Source organism: Brachyhypopomus gauderio, chromosome 10 (genome assembly GCF_052324685.1).
Source record: "Brachyhypopomus gauderio isolate BG-103 chromosome 10, BGAUD_0.2, whole genome shotgun sequence".
NCBI classification, from domain to species: domain Eukaryota; kingdom Metazoa; phylum Chordata; class Actinopteri; order Gymnotiformes; family Hypopomidae; genus Brachyhypopomus; species Brachyhypopomus gauderio.
In genome coordinates, this window is record NC_135220.1 from 24016537 (window position 1) to 24038539 (window position 22003).

The 22003-nt window shown below is 42.7% G+C and overlaps 2 protein-coding genes across 2 annotated transcripts; both read right to left on the minus strand.

Annotated features, from left to right (window-relative positions):
• Nucleotides 1–2137: 2137 nt before the first annotated feature.
• Nucleotides 2138–12534, minus strand: zdhhc8a (zDHHC palmitoyltransferase 8a). The gene is made up of 10 exons (XM_077020592.1): nucleotides 11901–12534; nucleotides 5795–5916; nucleotides 5498–5655; nucleotides 4984–5156; nucleotides 4489–4591; nucleotides 4268–4359; nucleotides 4020–4149; nucleotides 3608–3716; nucleotides 3415–3521; nucleotides 2138–3340 (listed from the first exon to the last, which is right to left on the minus strand). Exons 1-10 carry the CDS (start codon nucleotides 12002–12004, stop codon nucleotides 2393–2395), a joined length of 2046 nt encoding a protein of 681 aa, XP_076876707.1. The 5' UTR covers nucleotides 12005–12534; the 3' UTR covers nucleotides 2138–2392.
• A 1290-nt stretch (nucleotides 12535–13824) lies between these two features.
• Nucleotides 13825–18482, minus strand: LOC143526030 (ankyrin repeat and LEM domain-containing protein 2). The gene is made up of 11 exons (XM_077020593.1): nucleotides 17636–18482; nucleotides 17213–17395; nucleotides 16738–16925; nucleotides 16423–16611; nucleotides 16212–16334; nucleotides 16078–16141; nucleotides 15811–15980; nucleotides 15627–15733; nucleotides 15312–15493; nucleotides 14705–15173; nucleotides 13825–14445 (listed from the first exon to the last, which is right to left on the minus strand). Exons 1-11 carry the CDS (start codon nucleotides 18015–18017, stop codon nucleotides 14298–14300), a joined length of 2205 nt encoding a protein of 734 aa, XP_076876708.1. The 5' UTR covers nucleotides 18018–18482; the 3' UTR covers nucleotides 13825–14297.
• Between the last annotated feature and the right edge of the window lie 3521 nt (nucleotides 18483–22003).

Consider the following 22003-nt stretch of genomic DNA (forward strand, 5'->3'; position numbering starts at 1 on the left):
TAAAGCATGCTTAAAGAATTCGATAATTAGACACTTTCTCCAGCACAAAGTCTACCTGCTCTGATTTGTCGAAGTCAAGCTTTTCGCTCGCTCCCAGCACTGGCAATGGTGCAGTATATGGGTGGAGGTGTAAGGTTCTGAGAGTTACTCATCAAAAGGCGTCGTCTTTGGATATATTTTTGGGTCATGGGCCGTAGCTCAGATCAGAGATGAAAGATGTGGAGGAAAATTGCATCCGTTGGTCTCTTTCTTAAGGAAACGGTTCATATACAAGAAGTTGCATCTTTTGCAGCAACACAGCAAGAAAAAAAGACAAAGAAAAAGAAAAAAACACGATAAAATGTTGGTCAGGCTGACCCAGAGTTCTGATGAAGATTCGGTGTTTCAAGAACCTATCTGGCAAAAGCTTTCTGTCTGTAATTGATGCTTGTTGGAGAAACACAGTATCTTTGGAATCACATGGGCTGGCGCCAGGCTTTATAATGATGAGTGAGTCCTACGATAATGCCGTATGTCATGACGATATTTCACGTCTTCTGTGCAGTGTTACTTTCCACCAGCTGTCTGTCCTTTTTGTTTGTTAACGGGTAAAATTACCGTTACCCACTATTGTCATAACATTTGCTCTGGAAAATGGCTTTAACGAGAACCAAGACGCAATGAAGCCAAATTCAAAGGAGCGCATGAGATATTTAACTCTAACAAAACGTGCTATTGAAGAACTCACTGGGCTTTTAAGCTAGATCTTCATACAGCTCTTCCCATTAACACGAGGGGGCGCTCTAACTGCGGGAGGTCAGTTAACCCTAACCCTTTCTCTTGGGCTCATATATCAGCTTTTGAGACCAAATGCGACTTTGTGGTTAGGCTGTTTACAGTATCTTTTCAGTGTGACCTGCAACCGACCTCCTAACTTAAATGCGCAGAAGGACAAAGCTCCACGTTGCCAAATATTAACAATCAAAATTGAGTCAACAGTAACACTAGCTGCTAGCCTAACATTAATGCTTATGTTAACACTCAGTGATTGCAAATTCAGAAGCAAATTATCGGGAGACCAAAGAGGGACAATATTTTGCAATGAGCCTTTGGAATTATGGCAGCTAAACACGACGACTTACCTCACTGTCCCTACACTGTAATGTTCATCACTCCTTCCAATAAAGGTCGAACTGGACTGACGTAACATTTCTGATCGTTTGATTGTATTTCTGAAATACTTATGAATCCGTCCCAAATCGAAACTAAAAATGTCAGTCTGTTGTGTACCCTGCATTAAAATGCGTTATTGAAAATCGGATCACGTCGGGATTTCACTTGATCGCATGGAAAAACAGGTGCAAACTCACCCAAGACACATGGCGAGCGGATCACTCAAACAACATTGGAGGTAGTCAGAGACGGGTTTTGACCACATTTAATACTCATGTAAACTGAATGCGTTTCGATTTTCGCATAGTTATTTGATTGAAATAATTTTTCAAGTGCTGACAGCACTTGAGCTTTCTCAAATTAAATTGAATGTCTGGCATCGTAGGCGATGAAATGACAGTAGCTGCTAAACAAAGCTTCCTCCTGCCCCGAGGCAGGCGCTTCGTTGGATGTTGTAGACGGATTCTGTCAATATTCTGTCATATAATACAATGATAATACCCAGTAAACACGTTTCAAGAAGTAAAACGAAACAATGCAAGTGTCGAAGTGTGAAAAGTGTTAACGGAATCCGGTCAATGTACATTCTGATACAATCGGGATATAAGGATATGAAACACGTGAAAGCAAGGCATGAGATTAGATTAAGGTTTAGTTGTTGCTGTTCATACTTCTCCGCTAAATCGACAGCACATCTTTGTCACCAATGTAGTCTTGGTGAGTCGGTGAGAAAGCATTAGCTGCTTTACTGAGAGCTAACTGCAGGCAGCAGCAGTGGAAGTCAGACATGATAAGTAAGGTGGACTCATGCCAGTGGCCTAATTTCACTGTGAAAACAATATATCTTCGATCCGGTTCCTGAGACAGAGTCTGGAGACTTAGCTGTTGCATACAGAGCCATTGCAATTATTGTCAGAAGTCTAAAAATGATTAAAAAAATATATGCTACAGAAAAGAAATCAATATTTCTTTATTGGCTGCACAAGTTACAAATGCACAGAAATACTAAAACTGCAAAACGTCCTGATAATTTACATAATAATTAGACCAAAAAGAGGTTAAAACAAACATACAGCATTTCATTACTGGAATGAATTCATTGCATAAAAATGGTTACTGCATTTCAGAAAAAGCAACTGTCCTATGCCTGCCACATAAAATTAAAGCACTCTCTAGCTAAACGATCTCAATTCTAATACAAACATACGACATACACAAAGTGGGAGAATCAGGAATCAGACTATATGGATTCTTTCCTTTCTGGGCTAGTGATGTATTGCAGTGCATTCTGGGCATTGTCGAAGGAAGTGGAGCCCATGCCAGACAGGGTCGTGGATGAGTGCTCCAGAAAGTGACAGGCTGAGGGTGAAAGCGAGTGGCTCTGGCGCCCCACATCGTAACATGCGGATGAGCCAGAGGTCCTAGGGGCTCGGTTCAGGGAGGAGGTCGAGGAGCAGGCCAGCTGAGTCCGGTCATATGCTGCAGTGCTGATGGGGAAATCCCGGGAGCCGCAGGCAGGTGGCGTGTGCCCGTGGGACGGCGAGACACGCAGCTGAAGTGGCAGGTAGTGTCTGCCAGGAGTGTCGAACACACCAGCAGCCTGGAAAGACGGGGGTGGCTCAACGTGAAGCACCAAGAGCTGTTTCTCGTGATTCTCCAGCTCACCATACTGCTGGATAGAGCTCACGAGAGGTGTGGAGAGGTCATCCTGGTGCATCACAGGCAAGGTTTGGCGACACAGATCTGACTCCAATGGGTTGCAGGTACAGAGGGGCAGGCGGCAAGGGGCAGTGGGGTCCTTGCTGACCAGACCAGACTCCAAGGGAAGGAAAGGAGGTTGGTAGCCCAGCTGTAATACCCTGCGCTGGGCAAGCTCGGTCGAGCTGAGCAGGCTGTCGTAAGAGAGGCTGCTGGCAAACCCACTCATGGCACCGGGTGAGGGGACGCTCTGGCCAGCGTGTGACGACAGGGCCTGTGGGCGGTGGCCGAGCAGATGGGCTCTGTCCCCTTGGCAGTGGGCCTGCTTCAGACTGAGTGACTGCGTGTTGAGGGTGACGGAGTTCAGAGGCAAGGAACTGTACTGCGCTGCCAGATGGGTGGAGATGGGATGGTGCTTCCCTGGTTGCTCTGAACTGGATTCATGGGCCCTAGCACCGACTTTGAACTGGCAACTTTCTCTCTTCCCCATCTAACCGAAAAAAACTGGAAGTAGGTTAGTCTGACAAAGCAGAATGTAACACCCATTTTACAGTGTCCACTCACCTTCTCCACGGGAGCGTGGTAGTGCACTCTGGAAGGTGACCGTAATGGGCTGATTTGATTCATGTCCTGGACGGGACGCATGGCAGTTCTGGATTGGAGTATGTGCTCTAAGTCCAAAAGATAAAATTTCCATTCTTTTGAGTTGAATCACTGATCACAACAGCTAAGACGTGATGGCAGCACAGACACTCACCTTCCAGGTAAGCCAGGCGTGTCTTGAGCAGAGCTGGGTCAGGTGTAGGGGGCAGCGGAGGTGGAGTGTTCATCCGTTTGCACTCCGGGACCTCTAACCTTTGTGCAGGCTGTGTGTGGTGTGCAACAAAGGAGGGGCCATGTTAGACGCACCACACCTTCTCTGCTACATGCACAGACACTTCGAATGCCCCTCCTCTGCAGTTACAGAGGAGATAAAAGCCAATACGTGCACATGGCACATTCGCATGCCTTGATCGAAATTTTAACAATCGTTTGAAAAGGCAAAAGACGTGTTGGGAGATCGCAACTCAAAAACTCCTCATTTAGCTGCCTGCGATACTCATAGTTCGTTACATTATTGTATAATTGGAAAACAACAAAGGTAAACATAGGTCAAAACTATGCATTACCTTTGAGGGGAGTACTTTCTTTTGGATCCCATTGTCCCAAACCTTTACAGGAGGCATGCTGAATGACTTGGGTGATTGAAACAGAGGCTGGATACAAACAGGCCCTGCCTGTCCAGCCTTCTCAATGTATCTGCCAGTGAATAGGAATGATGGATGGTGGCTTCAGCAAATCCTGTAAATCCTGGTTTCCCACACAAAGTCTGCACAAGACTGTACAAGGCTTACAGGAGTACAGAAAAGTTTTTCACCTTGAAGTTATAGGGCTGCACAGGACAAACTCCATGTTGCCAAAACAGCCACGTGTGAAAGGGTTCACTCCACCGTGGAACTTTCCAGTGACCTGTAAGGATTTTTAGCGAGAAAGTATCCTATCTAGGTCAAAACATCTTGAAGCGGTGAGGGAGTTAACTCTGATGGCTGGAGTCAAATTGTTCGACTACGGACTCGTGCTTAGCCTACAGCATCTCACCTGTTCATTTGTGGTTCGCCCTCTCGCCACCAGGACCAGATGGAAGCATGCAAGGCCCACAACAGGGATGAAGAAAAGGCCTGACAAGCTCATGACTGCCAGCCTGACCCAACCCAGTCAAGGAGCACTGTTCTTAAAGCAGTTGTCCAACCAAACACTAATGCAGCTAATGACAAATGAAAGCTAAAAGGTGTCAGCTAGCATAACTTAGCAGTAGCATGATGTAACAAAAGCGTGACACAATGATAGCACGACGCAATGGTAACATGACGCAATGGTAACATGACGCAATGGTAACATGACGTAGCAATAGCATGACATGTAGTGATAGACTTGAAGTCATTTCCTTGTTGCGTTACCATTGCGTTACATTGGCTGAACAATAGCTCCGTTACCTCAACATCACCTATGAATGCATATATGTTATCAACGTCACTCTTCCAGCCTGAGATCGTAGATCTGTACAGATCTTGTACACTGCGGGCAGAAGGATACGTGACAGTTGTGCGTAGCTCCCAAACGTCTTGGAGGTGCTCCAGCACATACAAGAGCCCCCCAGAGAAAACAACAACCATATGGATGCTCAGAGACAGCAGGAAGAGCAAGAAGCAGCGATAATTCCGCCTCCCGATGCAGTTGTTCACCCAGGGGCAGTGGTGGTCAAAGTCCTGAGAACAATGTTTTTTTGAAAAGTATATTTTACTGGGGCGGAATATTGGAGGTCATTTTAACAATAGCATTTGCATAACGTACTTATTCAACCAGTTTCTAATATATTCTGTGTTTTCACTTCAGGCAAACAACAGGTCACTCGGTAGTGTTGTAACCTTCCCAAAGAAACATGCTTCAGAGAAGTGTATGGCGCTCACTGCATAAAACCCTGCTGGCCATCTAAATACAGCTGACTTCATGCAAATTACATCTGAGAGGTGACAACACAATCAGGGCAAAGAGAATAAACCTGCTTTTGCACACAGGGGGTTGGCAAACATGGCCCCTACCCCATTACCTCAACACAATGGTCACACACACTACAGTGGGAGCATCGCGGGGGTCTGTAGAAGTGGCAGGAGGGGCACCACTTCATTCGAACCTGGACGCCCCGCACGTCCACGTTCTTGTAAAGGGGAGCACAGAGGTCATCCTCCTTGTCTTCATCGTCAGCAGCTGTGAGAAAAACATGGGCCTCAAAACATTCACGCCTCACATTTTTCATACGCCATCTTTCATGAGGTTCAATTCATACAAATAAGCTTAATAAACCGCTTGCATTTCTGTTAGCCGTAATCAAGTCAACTGGACTAACCCCTCGGAAGCACGCCGGCATCCATGAACGTTGCCATGGTGAAGTTTGCCATGACGAAGAGGAACGTGACACCAACGCATGCCGGGAGAGCAAAGGAAATGTTCTCCACCAGCCAAGGACACCTGAGACAGGAATAAAGGGGGAAGACATTCACAATCACAGACCAGCGTTCCTCCACGGCTATTTCAGCATCATGCGTTCAGATAAGTAGCGCCGCTGCCTCACGAATGCGCCGTACTCTTTTTAAATGTCACAATGGGCACACTGCACCAAACTTTTATTCAGTCCCTCAGAGTTGCTTTTGATCAGGGAATGTTGAAAGATTTCTAGCTGTTGCGTCCTGCCTAACGAAGACCCTTCATACAGCCTTAGATAGAGCCTCTGGGTAGAATATATCTCCACACTACAAAGATGAAAGCGCGGATAGATCCATATAAAAAAAACGGAAAGAAAAAAGAGATTAGTCGAGGGGAAGATTCAGCACACAGAAGGAGATTAGATGGAAAGGTAATCATGTTCCCTCTGGACAGCTGATGGAGTAGTAGATCAGACACACTCTTTCAGCACAGAGCTCACGTGTTGAACTACATTAAGTGTAGCATGGGAGGTGACTAATGTCACACAACAAGGCTTCAATTAACACTATTAGATGTACGGATGGAGGTAGCCTTAAAAAAATTTATTAATTGAAAAATGTACCATATTAACCATCATTAAACTACATTGCATGGCAAATTCTGTGTTCTATTTATAAACAGCATACCTACCCCACTACCAAGTCCCATAAAGCAATTTAAGAGCTCTATCATCATTTAGGACTTAGGAGACAGGCTCAGCTCATACAAGTCCTTGAAGGATGGCCATTTAGCACTAGTCTGGCCAGCACAACACCCAACCCAGCAGATCTCTCTGTCGCATGGGGCCCGCAGCAGGGACTGGGGGAAGGGCTCTGCCAGGTGCACTTCCATAATCCCAGATTACCGAATTGGGATGACAGTGTTTTGTGCTTATTCACAGCAAACTGGAGTTCGGATATGGACATCTCTAGTATATCACTATAACCTGTGAAGGTAAAAATCAAAGTAATTGATTAAAAAACATTTTTTTTACAGAAAAGACAGAATGGACAGTTTAAGTGAATAACCACCTCTGACACTGGCCTTTTCTACACTGGTCTTTTCTACAGCATGCATTTGATGGACTAGACAGAAACAAGATGCAAGGAGTTCACGGATCACAGTTCTTCGTAAATGCTGAACTCTCCCTTATGTTACTTATCTGTCTAGACGTTATTTATTGCCATGGCTTCTGTTTACAAGCAAACTGATGGCAATGCAGCAGAGAGTCCTTCATGCTTGAGAGCTTATAAAATCCTGGCCGACACTTTTTTTTTTTTAAGTGTCAGACGTATTTCTGCATGTGACAGTTAGTTCACTCTGGCAGTGCTGCTGTTTTTGGATGAACAGAAAGTCTCTTCATCACCAGACTGCAGGCTTTATAGTTCCCTGCTGGCATGTGACACTGTGCTTGCAACATGCATCAATTTGTATGATGTATTTGCCATGATATTATGCTACATCCTTCCATACATGTTTGTTTCTGTTCTATCTAGAATATACAATAAATTATTGTACATCCTTCTTCCATAGGTCTCTGCAGTATTGACTATTATTCTATTCTCAGCTGCAGTGAATTGCCATTCTCCCTAATATGTGTCGTTCCATAAACATGTTTTCCAATAGGAAAAGCCCCAATCTCTTTAAGAACCTGATTTATTCTCCAAAGGATTACTCCGAATATCTCTGCTAGACCTGCGCAGCACCAATTTCCGACCATCTGGACGGCAATGAGAGTTCATCCTGCAGTGTTCCCTCACTGACAGATTCCAGTGCTTAACAAACCATGTGAGCAATTTTAAATCTCAGGCCCGATTGTCGTCTGCATTCAGTCTTTAATGAAACGACATCCGTAGACTTGCAATGATATAAAGCATCTTCCTCTTGGATGGGCCACAAAACGAGGGATGTTAATGAGAAATCAACAGACTGCTTAATTTCATCAGCTGCATCAAAATGCATAAAACTGGGATGGAGTGTGAGGTTACTTAAAATCTGTGTCAAGGCCAGGTAATACCCGTAAGAATGGGTTCCTGACACCGAGAACCAAGAGTCACTTCCTCCATGCACTTGACTCTCTAGAAAACCCTTATAATGTGTGATTTTAGGTGGCCCTCAACTTGTTTGCTAATAACTTAAGTGATTTGCTACTTTTAAAAAAGTGGACCATTAATGTGACTCTGCTGAAGGTGCAAGAGTAAAGTAAAGATTTGTTTTGTAAGGTCTCAGAAGACCTTACTTCAAGAAGAGCTTTTGAAGTATTCACTTCAAAAACCCGACACAGGTCATTCTTCTCAGCAAACCTAAGCCTTCTGACAGGCAGACATTCTGCAGAAAGCAGTGATGGAATAGTGTTAATGCACTCTGTAGTGCTGGTCCACTCTGTAGTGCTGGTCCACTCTGTAGTGCTGGTCTGGGATGGGGGATTTTTGGTAAAGTCCACTATTTCAGTTCTTATATTGAATGCATGTATTATAGAAAGTAATTAATTTCTCAGACAAATGAGACTTCCGTGAGCTGTTCTGTGCTGCCTCACTGGGACTATTTAGGACAACTTCATCTAAGCAAACAAAAGCCATGCTGACCAACATTAATTCTGCCTGCTGGAGAAAGGATGGTGGTGCTCTCTGTAGCCACATTAGCGTCGCCATGAAGTAATCTATCTCAATGGCAAGACCCAGTGATTAATCTCATAAATAAGCTCCTTTTGTAATGATGTTTTGTACCAACTTGGCACTGTAGGTTGAGAAACTGCTGTTTACTACAGTACTGCTGTAATGTGGTGCAAATGGAAATGCTTGGGAAAAGCCTGATCAGTTCTTTACAAAAGCCACTAGGGAATACAGAACACTGGGGTTTATATAGGTTTAAGACCATTGTGCATCTATAGCTGTGTAACAATTGCTAGCATTGTGCCTAACATATTGCATGTAACTACATGGAGAATTTCCTCATGCCACACACCCAGTAACAGATAAAGCGGTGCCAAGGTGCCAAGGTGGAAGCTTTCAAATTCGAATCTCAGTTGTGTCAAGCAGAGGTGTATAATCCAGGTTCAGAAAGTAAAAGTCCTCACCAGGATTTTGCTCAGGCTTCCTGGCTTGTGTTGATTCCACTAATTTTACCTGGATTGCACTAATTAGAAAATCTAGCAAGCTTGAGCAAAATCCTGGTGAGGACTTTTACTTTCTGAACCTGGATTATACACCTCTGGTGCCAAGTGCCAGCTGGTTCTAATTCTTGAGAGGTATGAAAAGATGTTTCTTCTCTCACCCTTCAGTTCAAGATAAGTAGACATCTACTTAGCTGGGATGCAACAAATTTGGTTTTAGGCAATGGGAACTTTGAATTGCCCCAAACCAATGGTAAGCACTTATGTTATAGTAGCTGTTAGGGCTGAACGATTAATTGCATTTGCGATAATTTCGCGATTTTTTAAAACGCGATTGTCTAATCGCACAGGCTGCGATTTAAACTGGTCACGTGACTTGGGAGCGAGCCGAGCCGAGGATGAACGGAGCAAACCCGAGCAGGAGGCAGGGAGGTGGAGAAGTGAAGTTAACACAGCGCACTTTAACTTGTTGCACAATGGCTTCAGGCTCGACAGAAGCTGACACAACTGAAAGTCTAATTTACCAAAGAGGGGCAGCACATCAGTTGTGTGAAATTACTTTGGCTTTTAAAAAGATGCTGCTCAACGTCAGGTACCCTGCAAAACGTGCCTTGCTACTGTTGTTACGACGCGAGGTAACACTACAAACCTTCTTCAGCATTAAGAAAAACACCACAAAGCCTCGTATGATATTTGTAAGGCTAAAATGCCAACGACCAGTGCTGTATCTTCAAATACACAAAAGTGTTTCGCTGCGCTTATACAGCTTTAGTATGCGGTGAGCAGCGAAATACCGTAAAATCACGTATATAGGCGCAATAGGATTTAAAGCACGGATGAATCGCGAAAGCGCAGATAGCTTGACCGCGGTCCAGCAGACAGGGTTCACTGACCGAACCATTTGAAACTGTAACTCCTTATGGATGTAATTGGAAGCGGCACGCTGAAATAACTCGGGCAGTAACGGAGTTCATAGTGAAAGACATGATGTCCGTTAATGTAGTGAACAATCCCGGCTTCATGGCTTTGTTAAACACACTGGATATGCGCTACCAAATGCCCTCACGCACATATTTTAACCAAGTTGCTATACCTGCAGGGTTGCCAACTCCCACGCATTGAGCGTCTTAAGCCTGGTTTATACTTTCGCGAGCGACCGTAGCGCGCACCAGGCTTTAGACTAAAAAGTTAGTAGTTCGCTCTGGCGCCAACCACAGGCGATCGATCGATCACGATATAATAATAATACTTAAATTTAGTCCATTTTACACCCCCCCCCCCCGCAACCCTGTATCTGAGCTGTATAAAAAATGCCGAAACAGAGTTTCCTGAAGTGGAACAATGGGAAAAAAAATCGCGATTTTAAATCGCAATCGCAATTTATAGATAAAAAATTGCAATTAGATTATTTTCCAAAATCGTTCAGCCCTAGTAGCTGTTTTCATCTATGCCTTCATACCTGAGGGAGGAGGAACTAATCTTAGAGACCCAGTAGTTTGAGCTCATTACCATGCACATAAGATGGACATTGGCTGCAGTGTTTAAGCGGCTACAGCGGCATTGGCTGATATATGACATGGGAGATCTCAATCGCCCAAGCACTACAACGTATTGTGTAAATGAATACAATGAACCAAGAGAGCAGAGGAGTTTGGGCTTGGAAAAAAAAGTGGATATTTGAGTCATAACAGAAGAAAATTAAATTCCAGGAATTCTTGAGGGAATTGATCCAGGAATATAAGCTGTTAGGGTAAACAACAGTGAGCCAAAGCTTCTCATCTCAAAATGAAATCAAATAAAAGGGCCAAATCAGATGGAGGAGCACTTCAGCCCAATTTAATTTCCTTCTGTTATGACTTTCCAGCTTTCCAGAACTGGAATTCTTGAGCCTTGATCAACACATTTTACTAAGACAGGAATAACGGAAGTGCTAGATTAATTTACATTTTAACTATACGTTTGACAGATTTATGTACACTGACTGAATTCAAATTACCTGCAGTAAAAACTCTTCTTTTTCACCACTCTACCTTCAACCATATTGTTAATCTAACCACATTAGATGAAACATCTCCTCTTATCTCCTTATCTCTCCACCATCTAAACTATCTCACAAGAGTTAGCCCCACAACACCCCCCTCCCTTTCACCCGCTCTTGAACTGCCGGTTTACATGGACCATCCACCATCCACATTTCTGGCTCCTAAAAGCAAGAGTGAACAAAACCCAGGACCAATATGACTGAAAAGGTCCAGCAAAGGTCCAGACTTCCTTCAGCCTGTCTGTGAACTCACATGCTGCTGTCAATGCCCAGGCTTAAACACTAGCCTTTGTCCAGAGTTTGAGCATAATGTAAGCTACACCGATAAGGGCTCTAAAACTGCATGATACCTGCAGATCGGCTTGAAAACCCCAGTCATTTTTATCTGGGCATAATCACTTCGGCTTTGATGGTACACTGCCCTAGTTTCTGTATGTAGCCTGAATTGTCATTACTTTGAGAAATTGAATATCTACATTTTATGTAGGCTACTTCTCCAAACACTCCTACTAGTTCAGTTTTATACCTTACAGAGGTTTATTCTCAGTCCAAAATCCTGTCCTGTTTCTGTTATTTTGTAAACTAAAGGACACATGCCTGTTAGAGGTGTGCAAATTGTGCAGGTACTAGTGCTTTAGATTAGTGAAACACTTAGATAATAGTCCTCTTTCATAATTAAACGGATGAAAAAATTAAGTTAAAGAAGGTTAAAATCGCGTTATCAATCATTTGAAGGATACTGCGTTAACGACTTTATGTTGGCGATTCCAAAGTTTCAAAAGTATAGAAATAAACTGTCCGTCGCTTTGCTTTGACTCGTGAAGTGTAATGTCTTACGTGAACGCGAAGAAGAGAGTGGAAGGTCCCAGCAGGAAACCGACAGCAATGGACACAGGGATGTGCGCGCTTACTTTAAATCGATCTCCGATGCTCGTTGGCATCCTGCTGTTTCCACATACCTCAGGCGTTTATCCCAACAAAATGGATTTTAAGGTTAGCAAAAAATTAATAAAAATAATAACGATGAGAAGTTATTTAAATCATGCGTAAATATATCCACTGCGTAGTGATGTCCCGCGAGCTAAATAAATTTTGTGTCAATACACCGGTCTGAAGGCGGAGCACAACAGTGTAGAAATGACGTTGCAAATACCCCTGATATGCGTTACTTTCGGGATTCGTCTGATAAAGTACATAACACGACATTCAAACGGTAAACTATTCAAACCGGTAATGTACGTAATGTACATTGTTATAGCCTACGCGTTAATTAGAACGCGCAATTTTTACATTATATTCAACGATAATTAATAATACAACGGAACTCTAAAAGCCTAATTCTGCATTCATACTGCATTTTGTACATATCTATGAATTCTTAACCCTTTGTTAAGTAATACCCAAAATCTACATTCAGTATAATAAACAATCCTTCAGGCTTGCTTTACATCGTAGGCCTGTGCAGCGTCGTGTACAGAACAGAGACCGTATACGGCCTATACAGAACGAGGTCATCATCTCCCTCTGGTGGCACACGGCTTAAACTACAGCACTGCAGTCTGTGCGGCAATAATGAAACTCGTATATTCAATCGACAGTCACTGCCAGACAGGTTTCCCCACCTAGGCCCTTAAATACAAACACTGTCATCAATACTTACTATCAAATATGTATATATATACACACACACACACACACACATATTTAGGATATATATATATATATATATATATATATATATATATATCCTAAATATGTGTGTGTGTGTGTGTGTGTGTGTGTGTTATAACTCAGCTTTATACTGAGTTAATCGCAGTTCCTAATTGGTAATTGAAAATCTCGATAAAATATGTTCTCAGAAAAACAGCGCAAACAGTGCAACAGTATGCAGCAATGTTCAAGTGCGCATAGCGTCACATAGATCACAGTGGCACATGAGCTATGGAAAAAACTGCACATGGCTCATTGCACACAAAGTTCCTAGAGCCCACGAAAGTAATTGCGGTGCGAAGTCCCTCGACTTCATGACTGAGTTCAGCTGTTGGAACGTGATGAGGTCATACGCAAAATCCTTCATGACGGACTTCCGCCTCTATAATTACAACCTGCACAATGTTGTTTGGCATCAAACTTACTTTATTTTGCAAAACATAAAGCATAAAGAAACCGACGTGTATAATGCAATTACTCAAATAATTGTGCATTGATAATAATGAAAATTAAACTTCATACATATTTCAGTGTAATAAAGTTTTACAAACAAATATATAGACAATATAGTAAAATATTTTCTTAGGATCATATAATGTTTTAAAAGTGCTATATGTGCTGATAATAATAACAATAATTATAGAAATAAGTGCTGAGAATACCTTTAAAAACATCATTAAAAGGTGTAGAGAGTAGGAGAGAACCCCAGTGGTTCAGGAATAACAAGATTTAAGTGCATACATTGGAAATGTATAACCAATCAAGGCCTTGCAATTTTACTGCAGTTACCTAACAGGTGGCAGGAAAGCAAGATGCCAGGCCAGAGGTTTGCAGGCCTCCAAAGCGCTCATTATGGCTGTCTTTGGTTTTACGCAGTCAAATTTGTCTCAATTTCAAATTAGATAAATTACTGCTTTACAGGGATGACATGAGCAGCACATTAATTGTTCAACTTAATTTAGTAAATGGTTAAAAAGCAGACATCTAATTTTGTTTAAATTAACTGTAGAGAAGTTTCAACATCTACATTGCATAACCTATTATAATATAGCAATGTAATGTTGTTTAAATAGCAACTTGTACAAATTCTGTCAAGAGGATGGACAAAGGAATTCTGGGAAAAGAGATTCAGATTCAACAAATGTGACTGTGAAATGTCAGTTTCGCATACTCTTACATCATTGATGTAATTGATTCTTTAATGACCTGTTAACTGTAACCATGTAAATCCAGTTCACTTCACCTTTTGTAATAGGCAGAGTGTGACACAGATTAACGGCTCAGTGGCTCGGGGACGCTTTGCTGTCGACGCTATCGTAGAGATGCCGTACTGGGGTGAATGTCCGCAAATCGAGAAAGCCTGTTGATCCTGTCAGCCAGCTCCGGTTAGGCGTGCATGGAGTGGTCGTCTGACTACTGGGGTGTCTGTTTGTTGCCTTAACACCCAGCCATCTGAACCACAAACAGGAGACCAATGAGATTCATGCGTTTTTAATTCAAAACAAAATGTGTGGCTGGCGGACGTTAGGGAAAACTGTACCTCTGTCTTTGAGATTCAGGATAAGAAAGAACGGAGTTCCTCCATTTTGTAACGCAGGGATACAGTTGCTCATCAATTTCCGTTCCCATTAGTGCTAACAGGACATCACTGTCCAGCTTGGTGGGCAAGGCCCTATTCATGAGTGCAAATTAAAAATATATTTATAGTCATTACATTTGAATTCATTTAATTAACTCACACCAAATTATGCATTTCAACATCAAAACAACATTCAAAATTAGAAAGTAAATTAAAAAATAAAAATAAATAAAATGATGAACATTGAAAATGAGCATAATTGGAATCAGTTGTGCAACATCTTGATTCGAACACCTGTGGCCATTCTGGCCCTTTGTAGATAAGACTGAATACAGCTGCATGAATAGCTTACTCAGCTAGAAAAACATTTTGCCAAAATCCCTCGGTGGGCCTTCCTTCCTCAGGAACACTGCATGTGGACTTGTAGGAGGAGCATGTAGATTCAGAGTTGCTCCGCCCCCTTTCCCCATGGCTCCATGGAATGGTTTGGGCCAGTGTTCCCCCTACAGAAAACAAGCTCCTCTCATGTCCATCCTCCTCTGTGTCCTCGTCCGCTGTGTAGTACTCCTCTGAGCCAGAGTCATTCTCCTCGGTCTGGGTCCACTCCGACCCTCTAAGGGAGCTCCTATCTGCCGCACATAGGTCATCGCCTTCTCCAGAACCAGGCAAAGTGAGGAAGCCTAGGCCAGAATCCACAGTACTGTCTGCAGTGTCTGCAGAAGTCTGGTCGAAGGAAACCCTCTCAAACTCATGCAGGAGGTTACACACAGGGAAATTTAGGGAGTTAGAACTGGAGTTAGAACTGGACCCCTTTTCCTGACCTGAAAAAGATGTCGAGAATATAACACTAAGACAAGCATTTGCACCCAAGCTGAAGGCTTTGACATTTCAAAATTACACACAAAACCTAAATCAAAGCAAAGATTGTTCAGTTTTAAATCCCTAAAACCAAGCCTCACCAGTGAGTGAAGCAGGTGGTTTTAAATACATCCAGTCCTTGTCTATAGCATTTTTCTGTTGACCAATGCTGTTCAAAAAGTTTTCCAACATTCTTAAGCCATCTTCTGTAGCAAGGTCAGTGAAGCAATTCAAAAAGTCCCAGTTTTCAGCCCAAGGGTACCTCATCTCATGTGCCAATTCCCTGTGAACAAAGATTAGCAGCCATTACTGAATAGAAAACAAATGCTGATTACCAATGTTTTCACAACAAGACTATCACACTTATTTTAATGGCATGGCATTTTCTAGGCTGCATTTTAAAGTTTTTTTCATACCTTCCAACCCGCTCTGCCCCTCGATCCGAATCCGACTTTAAAATGTCATGAAAATATCTGGCGCGGTCACGTGGTGGAGTTTTCCACAGCCTATAAAAGTCGTCCGCCTGAGGAAGGGATTTTAATTAGGCAGCTATAAATGCAGTTTTGAAGCTAGTTTAAAACAGCACAAGGCTTGAGTTACCTTCTGCAGATTTAGAGGGCCAACTAATGCCCTAACGGTCATACTATCCTTGGTAGGCTTTGGGGTAAGAGACAGCTCCCCACATTGATACGAGCCAGGGGCCCACGGCGTGCCGACAACCGGGTTAAGAGTGTTGTCTGTAGCTCTCAGCAGTGGAATGAAAAAACGATCTATGGAAATAGACAAAGGTCATCATGGAGTTACGGGTGTTTGTTTACTGGAGCAACATCACTTTACCCTGTACCGTTCACACGCAGGAGCGGTTACCTTCCAAATGTTCTCTGATCTTCTCTTTAACTTCTTTATTTTTGTTTTTCCTCTCACATATCACCTGTTAAAGTAAGGTTGGTTATTTTTTTATTGGAAAAGTGAGGTCACACACAAAGAAAGGCAGAACTTACACTGGAGGGTTTCTGCCCGTACTTGTTCCTGACGTTTTTATCAATGGCTGGATGTGAACAAAGCACATTCACCACGTCCGGACATCCAAATTTACAGGCAAAGTGAAGCGGTGTCTCGTTGCTCTGTGGGAACGTCACCACATGCACAGTTCACACCTACCACCATTTAATTCAAACTGAAGTCAGGATTTTGTAAGCACACTCCACTAACCACTTTATCGGGTGTGTTGAGGTACAGGTCTACTATATAGGCAATTCGCTGCAATAACATGTCCTGCCGGTCAGCGGGATACATGAGCCGCATGAACTCTGGGCTATCCAGAATGTCGAGGATAAGCTGTGCCATCCCTGCTTGATTCTCCTTTGCAGCCACGTGCAGAACATTGTATCTGCATCCTTCCTAGATAAAGTACAGTGTACATCTCAGTCCATGACAACTTACAGATACAACAAAGCTCAACTGTTCAGAAATCAGTGCAGCATTGGCAAGTAATTGACTTAAGGGTATGGGTTTATGCAAGTGCACCTGCACAATAGTTGGGTTATCTCCAGATCCGATGAGGTATCTTGGGTTACTCCATACGAGTTCTCTGAATGCCTCTTCGTCTCCGTGTTCCACGGCTCTCCTAAGTTTCGCTGTCAGATCTTGTGTGCGTGGACTTTTGAACTCGTTAGCCTTCTCCACATTTGCCATTTCCAGATCCAATGATTTCTCTGGCCAATTCAAAACAATTTTTCATGCCTGCATGCTAAGTTTGAATGATTAAAAGCTAGGTGGAGCCTACTAAGCAATATGTAAAAATAGATCATCCTGATCATCATTCATCACTTACCAATCTATTTACTGCTTGTATCTAATAATCTAATAGTAATTTAACCATACCACCTTTAAAATGGCCATAAAATCCCTTTCATGAACATATATCCCTGAGAATAGATGCAAGTTTCTTAGAAAAACAATATTCACAATAGCATCTTCCTAAGCGGATGATTCGGTCTACCTGCCGGAGATGAAGTGTGGGGTTTGTCTGCTGAGTGTGTTTGAGGTGACAGGCCACCATCACAGATGCCCTTAGCAAATCTCTCAGCATCCTCTCTATTGGAGAAAGCTTTGAACCTGGCCCCTTTCATCTTTGTCACAGCCTTCAAAGCTTTCTGCTTGTCAGTATAAACATGGAGAGAACCTATATGAAGAAACATTATTTTGCACCCAACCCAAAACACACACACACACAAAGAACAAAGAGAAATAACATCCATTATGTCAAAAAAGTGCTCTTGGGGATGTGTGTTGGGGGGGGGGGGGGTTGTTGTTATCAGTCATATATACAGTGTTTGTGTGTTTATATATATATATATATATATATGTGTGTGTGTGTGTGTGCAATGTGCCATATATATTTATTTGTTTGTTTGTTACAAACCGTCATTAAGCAATGGATCGTCCGGGGGTGTCAGTACTCCATAGAAACGGGAAGGGGATTCAGGGGAGGTCTGTTGACTCGCATGTTCCAAAGCTTGACCAGAAGAACTCGCACCATCCACCTCTAATTTCGTCACTTCTGGGTACGCGACCGGAAACTCTTCTTGCTCCGAACAGCATGCGGCGGCACCTGGTTCTCCAATGGCCACATCCGACGTTGTGCAATCACTCGCTTTGATTTCCAAAAGTGTCCGGGCCAACTTTTTTTCGAAAAGTCCCCTAGTGGTTGCTGTTATGGGCCCACACTTCAGCCCTGCCCGTTTGATCTCCTCCCGAAGTGCCTCTGGACTCAGCGTTTGCAGTCTACTCAGGACCGCCTCCATAATGTGGCGATCTGACGAGATAATTAAGGGATCGTTACACATGTTACATTTCTTGCGTAGCCTTATGATTTCAGATTTCGCCCGCACGTATGCTGTTGTGACCAAGTGAAAACGCTAACGATTACTTTTCAGACAAATAAAATTTCGCTAGCTGCCTGTTAGTCGGCGTACTGGGATAGCTATCTAGCAGTGTAGGTAATTATCTAGACATCGAACTAATTTTACATTCCCGTAACAAGTTTCCACACCTACTTTGAAACACGTGTCAGCAAAGCCTTACAACTAGACGAATCAAGCCATAATCTCCGCCGTACCGGATATACACACACGATACACAGAGATCTCAGTTATCTGAAATCATGTCTCAGTACGACTTTGACCTAAAAGACATTCTATGCCATTCGTCATGCAGTGGTCATATTGGAGAGAAGCGTCCCGTGTTGACATACTACTGCGCATGCTCTGTAGACAGACACGCAACAATGCGCAGACTCGACACAATTCCGTTACGTTACGTTCTTCTCTAGGGGTGGTTCTTGGATCAAAAATAATTCAAAAATAATTCAGAATTCCCCACCCATTGGGTCTATAGTTTAGTCGATCTAAGGAAAAGTTCGTCCATATCCTGTATTCGAACTAAATTTGTCTGAGGACAGAACGTCCTTTTTTATTGTCGTTGGTAATAAGATTGAGGAATGTTGCCACAATTCCTAACATCCGAGTGTGAAGGTATATATGAAACGGCAGATGGCGCTAATGTGCTGCGGGTAAGACTAAATTGTCCGAAACTCGTATTACAGCGGTCTGAGTGGGAATAATATGTAAGATCCGTTAAAAGGCGTGACGTTGTATTTACATACATAAACACAAACGTATATACACTCATTTTAGTCATGCCTAGGGCTGAGATGTTTAGAAAAGGCAGGTGCACTTAATTTTTTTTCTGTTTTCCTTCCTGACCTGACCTGCGTTATATTGATTTTTGCCTGCCAATGCTCAGTCTCCTTTATAACCTGCTGAGAGGTTTTAACTATAAAACTATATATAACTTTATCTATATAAGTCTTTATAACCATAGCCTTCTCTTCCGAACATTGCCAGTGGATTCATAACATTATTGAAACATCAGTATTTTTCCTTGTGCTAGGATGTATATCACTGAAACCCTGACAGCAGGCTCTAAAATATGCATTGCCTTTATTTGTAATCTCAATGATGAATCGTCAGAATTATTTTGACATAATAATAATAATAAACGTATTCCGAGATGAACCTCCCATAAATTTGACAGTACATGTGCCCAACGGTAGATGCTCTCTCCGCTGGGTCTCCGGCACTCTTAATAATGTGCACTACCACGGGAGCCATTTGCGATGCGTACGGCATGAAAAGCTGCCCGCTGTGGCATTTTTCCAGGTGACCTCTCCCCTGTCCCACTCCCTTCCCATCGGTGTGTCCAGCGAGCGTCGGCCGGGTGATTGAGGGTGCCAGCTGGCCTAGTTGCTGACCGCTGACCGCGTGCACTCTTCATCCGCTCCATCATGTGATTTATGGCAGCGCCGAGGAGCCGTGAGCTCGTGCGCAAGCCAAGTGAGCGTGTCGTCCGCCCACCCGGCGCTTTATTGCACGGGCTGCTGGAGCCCGTAATTTACACAAGCAGACAGTCACATATTTCACCGGCTGTCCAGATGATGAAGATTTATACGCCTTCAAAAGTGTCTGTTTATACAATAATTGTCCCGGAGAGCATCGAAAGCCAAAACCCTTGACACACAAATATGTATTGCAGAGCGTGTGTTTTACAGTTGCTTTTGTTTGTGCTTTATCATAATACCAAAGAAAAATATTGACTCCACGACAACCATAAATCTTTTTTTCTTCTGTCAAATAGCAGGCCTAAGCATATCACTGGCGGCAAACCGGGAAATTGGGGGATTTCACACACGCTGGGTTATTTTCCAGGACCGGTTAGAGAAAAGCGAACAAGACAGAACAGAACTGAATTTAACCGAGCTGAATTTCTTTCCACGCTTAGGATTTGGTCATCGCCAGACTACACCTGGAAGCCCTGATTGATTTTGAAAGCCTGAGTGATTCCGTGCATGTCACCGCGGGCCTGAGGTAGAACGGGTCAGCCTTCAGCAGATGACAGCACCATCGGACACAAATCCCACGCGTGGCCGTTAGTCTTCGAACCCCCGTTTGAAGCTCGAAAAAGGACGCCAACTTTCCCATTAGCCTCCTCCAATCAACCACAGACGTCTCGTGATATTAAAGTCAAAAGGCAAATTTGCGGTGATGATAAAAGTGTTATTTCAGTTCATTGAATTCTGTTTGCATTGAGCTGCGGGGAGCGTGTTTGGAAATGTTAATTCCATCTAAATTAGAACATAAGCAAAGGTATTTGGATGAAAGACGGCTGTTGAGTTTCCAGTTAAAATGCCGATTCTTTCCCCTTCTGGTTCTTGTTCAGTGCAATATCAAAGGCGTTCTTCATGGAGAAAGTCATTATTTCCTAATGTAACATCAAACGGAGTGAAAAAAGAAACGGGGAAATTAAATGAATTTTTACACATGCAATTCACATTGTGTTCTTTTCGGATGGATTTAATAAATTGAGAGATTTTCATATGAATATAAAGACTGCATCACTTTCATAATTAGCCTTGGATAGGAAATTCAAATGATCCAGTAATGTTAATAAGAGGGAGTCTCATTCCTATGTGTCTACTGTGCAGTATAATTTCAGGCAAAAAGACCCCCCCACCCCCACCCCCATCCACGCCGAATCACATTTAATTAAAGCTGGGTTTTGAATATTTCTCAGTGGATTCAATCTTCTTAAAGGCATTCATCCCCCTCAAACGTTCACGGCAAAGCCTCTCTCGTCACACAATTGTTTCTATAAAAAATGAGTTTAATTTGGTGAAGGTAGGCAAGATGGATTATATGGGAATAAGAATTGACTTTATAACGTGTGCTTATTTTGATCATTATACTGTTTTTTATTCAACAGCAAAACAAACAAAATGCCCAACAATTCGAGAACAAGGATCAGTACGTAAACAGAAGACCTTTAATGAAAGTACTTTAGGTCAAACATAAAATGCATCCAATAGCCGACATAAAGAATACCAAACTGAAAAATATTCAACAAGCCATTGTTTGTGTATGTGTGTGTGTGTGTGTGTGTTATTATTAATTTGTTGCATTTTATACATTTATTTAAGCGACATAGCAGGCCGTTTGTCCTTGGGCAAGGGGGAGGATTTACTGGGGTAATCACCAAATTCTGTCAAGAACTTGGTATGCTTTGGCAGTTAGGGTCGAGTTTCCGAAACAGAATAGCACTTCATGGGCGTGGAGTCAGTCATCCACAACAGAAGTCGATCCCTGCTGAGTTGACTTCAGTTCGGTTAATTCTCAAGAAGTTTAACCATTATAACCACGCAAGGCTGTAGATTTCTGCTGTTAATATTGCCTTAATCTTTGCTTCTTAAAGACCGTGTTCTTGAAACACAAGTTAATTGTGCCATATTCATTTGATGCGAAGCAAATATCAATCAAATGCAAACTTGATAAGCAAGTCGTTTCTAAAAGCATCGATGCCAACTTTTTGATAAACACACATTTACTGTTCAGGCCGATACCTAATTTGTTAGCTACATTAAAATTGAAATACCTGTTGTATGTTGAAGTGGCAACAACATTTTAATGCTGTTAACATTTTGATTGTCATATGTCAAAAATCTGAATGTAACACACGTGTTATTTCATGTTGCTGTAACATTTTATATATATCCTGTGTTGGGAGTATTTATAACATATAGTCTACAGGCTATTACAAGCGCTCCTCCCAGAAGCCTGCTTCCCCTTTAAATAATTCCGCGAATTTTCAGCGTGGTCAGGAAAAGCTGTAGCCCGTACGCTCAAAACGTCACAGCCCGGTCCCGCCTACCGTTAACAATGATTGGTTGATACGTTGG